At 33.4% G+C, this 5,492-nt stretch overlaps 1 protein-coding gene across 1 annotated transcript; it reads right to left on the minus strand.

Annotated features, from left to right (window-relative positions):
* Positions 1–1,077: 1,077 nt before the first annotated feature.
* Positions 1,078–3,306, minus strand: LOC134264347 (uncharacterized). Its single transcript, XM_062746647.1, has 4 exons — positions 3,248–3,306; positions 2,803–3,114; positions 2,213–2,563; positions 1,078–1,328 (listed from the first exon to the last, which is right to left on the minus strand). Exons 2-4 carry the CDS (start codon positions 2,855–2,857, stop codon positions 1,177–1,179), a joined length of 558 nt encoding a protein of 185 aa, XP_062602631.1. The 5' UTR covers positions 2,858–3,114; positions 3,248–3,306; the 3' UTR covers positions 1,078–1,176.
* Between the last annotated feature and the right edge of the window lie 2,186 nt (positions 3,307–5,492).

Genomic DNA, 5,492 nt, shown 5'->3' on the forward strand with positions numbered 1-5,492 from the left:
GATATAGATATAGATATAGATATATAGATATTGTAGCTCAAAATCATTTTCATTCTCTGGGATAATAAAAATATATCTAAAACTTACATATGATTTTAAAGGATTTCCTCTTTAGAAAGGGAACAATGTGCATAAGTTGGACTACCACTTGTAGAATTAAATCCAAGTTCTTCTAAAAACAATTTACATAATTATCCTTACAGACAACGACAATGTTATTACCTGCTTTGTCAGCAGGGACCATTTCGTACTGATCATATAATCTATCTAATTCTTGTCCAATTCTGGATTATTGAATACAGAGGGATAGATGGTTTCATATTGCCCCTCAATCTTTAAAATCGTGATTTTAACATGGATCCATTCTGACAAAGTGTCAACGTCTTCTTTTTCATATCTGGCCCATTGTCTGGCGTAATCTTCATCAGAATACATAATATTTATGAAATTTCGACGCCAATCGAAAGATTGGGGTTCCCTATATTTATGACCTTTTAAAATAAGTGATCTAAGATCTACTGTTGATTTCCATAAGGTAAAAAAAAGAATGGAAAAAGACATCGTGTCATATGGACCGATGTCCATGACTAGGCTAACGTCTCTGTCTATTTTTAAAAGGTCCCATCACATTTAAATTGCTACATCGTGACTTGAAGTATTCCAAACACAATCGGCATTGTCATTGCTAATAAACGAAGAGACCGTGTCTAGCTTTCTAAAACAGCATTCTTCTCGTTATCTACGGAAAGTTGTATTCAATGACAGGAAATACAATAATTTTCTAGAATTCTATCTTTCCTTGACAAATATAAATAAATGCTTGTATAGAAACTCTTGTCAAACATGTCAAAAAATATTTTTTTTTTTTAAATAGTAAAAATGTCATAAATCATTCCTCTCGATCATATTGTATTATTACCGAATATATATGATGAATATAATGACGTTTCTGGGTTTGACTCTCTTTGGACCTTTGATGGACCCCCCCCTCTCCCCCCGATAGAAACGTTAACGCCATGTGTATCAAGAAAGAAACTCAATATGCTGATATTATTTTTTTTATTCTCAAAGGCCACTCGAACAAAAGCAAAATACACTCACTTCTTTGTAAATGGATAAGCAAATGTACAATTTCACTGATAACATACTGCATAAGTATCCAATGGTTCGTGCAGATCAGCTACAGCTGCCAGTCTTTGTGTTTATGCATAAACTCTTTGTTGAACACTCCATGCCATATGGTTTTCCAGTGATACACCAAACGTAAAATGGACATCCCATTGGATGATGCTCGAAATAAGTAGATGTTTTATTGGAACAAAAGTCAGCTATTAAAAGAAAACGGGTACAAATGTTAAAAAATGACCAAAAAAAATGCTTTTTATATAAGATATGTTGGGTTCACATGCATATTAAAAAATTAAAAAATAAAGATTTTCTAGGTTTTCATTTTTTAACAAATATTCAGTGGGTTTTCCGAACCTAAATTCAAATATAAATATAAGTGATATAACTGTAAAGAAGTAAAATATATGGAGATAAGCCCAAAGTGCATTAAAGAAAACAATAATAAAAGCAAAGCAAAAACGGACCTCCGAAACATCATTGCTGGGATGAGGTGTCATAGAGGAGTGAGCATCCCCTGTCGACTGGTCACACGCGCTGTGTACATTTTGTCATGATCGGAAAATAACGGGAGAATTCGTCGTCCATTCAGTGTGTAAATAATGGCCTAACAATTATATTTAAAAAGTCAGTCAGCTTTTGACTTCATGATAAGTTTTATTTGTGACAAGGATATTGTATCGACCATTAAACTTACTAAATGATGATTTTAAATGAAACTCCTGATATTCATGTTTCATCAACTTGTTTGCCAATAATTTACCTCGTTTCAGAAATTGTTCATACGTAGAGCATGCTCTTGCGTATCGAATCAATTGAGATATATATACTCTGCATGCAGATGATGAAGGTGTATTGCTGCAAACGTTAGGTTGAAGATTGAAAAATTAAAGTCATCACATTTATCAAAGAGCTTGGTTGTTCGATTACCATTAACGTCTTTTTCAAGTAAAATATCCAAGTATTAAACAGATGTGTCAGACTCTGTGATATCTTTTATCTCAAACTCACTAGGATATATCGTATGGACATAAGAATGGAAATTAATATTGTTTATTAAAATAAATCAAAATTAAAAGTACTTCACCTGCTAAACTAGATATAGTATATTCTTTAGAACTTGGAGGAATCTCAGTGCTGTTTAATGCCACAGCATTTAAGGCTATGCATCTTGCTGTCACATTGTTCCAACTATCAGACGATAGGTCAATTGAAAAATCCAAAGTTTGTATACTGCTGCAGTTCCCAACAACCTCAGAATAGATCCTCTCCTGGCCAGCTGGGTGATAAGTACTAAATTCTGTGTCACCGGGACGCTTGATCTCAATCTCAAGTTTCCCTGGTGGATGACCAACTTCTCCAGTACATGCATGACTCCTAAGATTTTCCCCCTCTATTAAGTTAGGATGAAATCTTAACTTCGGTGTTTCTGGTTTCACTACAATGCAAGACAGAAGTCGAATGTCAAAGAAATATTACGGTATTTATATTGTAAATAAACTTTCCTTGAAAAACATGGTCTTTTTTCCATGAATACTAGTTTAAAAGAATTTCTAATTAAAATTTTATTGAGTTGTTTCAAATTTAGTATGGTATTTTCAAAACAAATATTTTCTTAGATTATTTGCTTAATGTATTTCGCTGATGAAAAAAGAAATGTAAGTAAATAAAAATCACCTTTCAACGAAACAGTAAAGGATGTGATATATGATTCCGCTCGATCAAACTCCATCTTAACCGAATATAATCCATCATCTTCACAAGAAGTAGACTGAAAAATGATGTCCAAATTCAAGGAAGAAAGTGAAAAGACAGCAACAAGTCTTCCAGAATAAGGTGAGGAAACTGTCACAGTTCCGTCAGACTGGACGGATAGTAAGCTGGAGTTTGATTTTGATACGTTTAAGGATAGGATGTTCGAAATATTTAAGTGGCAACTGATGTGTGCTGATTGTTTCAGAAAGACGGACACCGATGCACATTCCAAATCTAAAATACATTTTATGCAGGTGTTAAAATGATTAAGGTATAAACATTCCCTAATACTCAGCCAATAAATTCTTGCTCAATTTTCCTTATGACTTGAGCAAATCTAGAAGCAAGAGATAAACAATATGCTTACACAGGTTTCCTTTCGTACCAGCAGTTGTAGGAAAAGTAGAAAATGGTGTAGTCAACACTGAAATAAGAAACGAATGTATAACGAAATCATCTGTGCTGTGCGTTGAGCAAATCAAATGTTAATTAATTGTTGAAAACCAACACCATATTGTTTTGCTTAGACGTTTGTAAAAGCCATTCCTTCAAATGGCTTTGGAATTTCATAAATATTATGGATTCTGTTGAAAAATACGCCAGACAATGGGCCAGATATAAAAAAAGAAATAGGTGTCACCCTGTCAGAATAGATTAAAGGTATCAGATCCATGTTAAAGTCGCGAATTAAAGACTGAGGGGCAATATGAAAACCATATATCCTTCTGTGTTCAATAATCCAGAAGTGAAAAAAGAATTAGATAGATTACATAATCAGTACGTACTGGTCCCTGCCCTCATGGTAACAACATTGTCTTCGATTGTAAGGACCATTATATAAATGGTATTTTAGAAAAACTCAGATTTAATTCTACAAATGGTAATCCTACTTTTACTTATACTTCCCTTTCTAAGGAAGAAATACTTTAAAATTATGTCAGTTTTAGATATTTTTAATATTCCACAGATCCAAAATGAATTTGAACTATCATATATATATATTGGATTCCGAAATTTCATAAAAATCCATACAAACAAAGATATATTGCGGGTTCCAGTAACCAAGCCTCTTTCGTTATTCCTCACTAAGATATTGACAGTAGTGAAGGAAACACTTCAAAAGTACTGCGCAACAATCTATTCAAGAAGTGGTGTGAATCAGATGTAGATACTAAAAAATTCTAAAGAACTTTTGGACAATTTTAAATCACAAGAATTTTCAAAAATCAACAGCTTAAAAACTTACGACTTTTCAACCTAAAATAAAACCATTCCCAACGATAAATTAAAGTCTAGGCTTTTTTATATCATTGACAGCTGCTTTTTCAATAAAAATTGAACTCGTAAATTCACTTATTTGGTCATTGGTCATTTGCAAAATTATTTTGCTAAAACAAATTCTGATTGCACACACAAATTAAAAACCTGAAATTGACATCAAAAAGATGCTTGAGTTTCTGATTGACTATCTATGTGGTTTTTGAAAACCAGGCATTCCAACAATATTTTGAAAACCCCATGGGTACCAATTGCGCTCCGTTATTTGCAGATTTATTTTTGTATTCATATGAAGAAGAATTCGTGCAAAATCTTATGCGTGAAAAGAAGAAAACACTTGCTGTGGCCTACAACTCGACATTTAGATATAAAGACGACGTATTGTCAATTAACAATGGTCAATTCCATTTCTACGTCGATACAATATATATTGTAGTGAGCTTAAGATAAAAGATACCACACAGTCTGACACATCTGTTTCATACTTGGATATTTTATTTGAAATAGACGTTAATGGTGATCTAACAACCAACCATATGATAAATGTGATGACTTTAACTTTTCTATCGTCAACTTCCCTTACTTATGCAGCAATATACCTTCATCAGCTGCATACGGAGTCTATATATCTCAGTTGATTTTATACGCAAGAGCTATGCTCTATGTATGAACAATTTCTAAAACGAGGAAAATTATTAATAAGCAAGTTGATGAAACAAGAAGTTCAACAGTCTCGTTTGAAATCATCATTTCGTAAATCGATACAATGACCTTGTCAGCAAATAAAATGTATCATTGAGACAAATGCTGACTTACGTTTTTCATACTTAATGTTAGTCAATTATTTGTTCACTGAATTGACGACGGACTTTCCGTTATTTCTCGATCATGACAAGGAGCACACGGCGGGTGTAACCGGTCAGCAGGGGATGCTCACTCCTCCGTGGCACCTGATCCCACCTCTGATGTTTCAGAGGTCCGTGTTTGCTCTGCTCCAATTTATGACAATACACCGTCGATATATCTAAATTTCGAGATGAAGGCAAATGATTTCTTCTCTTCAGGTATAAAATGTTGGACACTTTCTGTTTCATATGAATGCAAAATAGGTCTGCTTATAACGGAGTGCAATTGGAACCCATGAGCATTCCTATAAATTGTTGGAAGACCTTGTCTCCAAACACAGCATAGATGTTATCTATCAGAAACTCAAGCATCTTTTTACATGAGCTTCACAGTACTTTTGTGTACCATTGGAATGTTTCAACAAAATAATTTTGCAAATGAACTATGACGAGAGAAGTAAATTTACTAGTTTTGTTTTCATTTTTTAA

Source organism: Saccostrea cucullata, unplaced genomic scaffold (genome assembly GCF_032062105.1).
Source record: "Saccostrea cucullata isolate Sc308-1 unplaced genomic scaffold, CSIRO_AGI_Scuc_v1 ctg15431, whole genome shotgun sequence".
NCBI lineage: Eukaryota > Metazoa > Mollusca > Bivalvia > Ostreida > Ostreidae > Saccostrea > Saccostrea cuccullata.

What these genes read in the sequence shown, in the direction of transcription:
- LOC134264347 (XM_062746647.1), bottom strand. Translation starts at nt 2,857, where the DNA reads ATGGAGTTTGATCGAGCGGAATCATATATCACATCCTTTACTGTTTCG. An exon ending in CTTTACTGTTTCGTTGAAAG is followed by an intron (nt 2,564 to 2,802) that starts GTGATTTTTATT and finishes CTTGCATTGTAG; the next exon opens with TGAAACCAGAAACACCGAAG. An exon ending in TACTATATCTAGTTTAGCAG is followed by an intron (nt 1,329 to 2,212) that starts GTGAAGTACTTT and finishes TTCTTTTAATAG; the next exon opens with CTGACTTTTGTTCCAATAAA.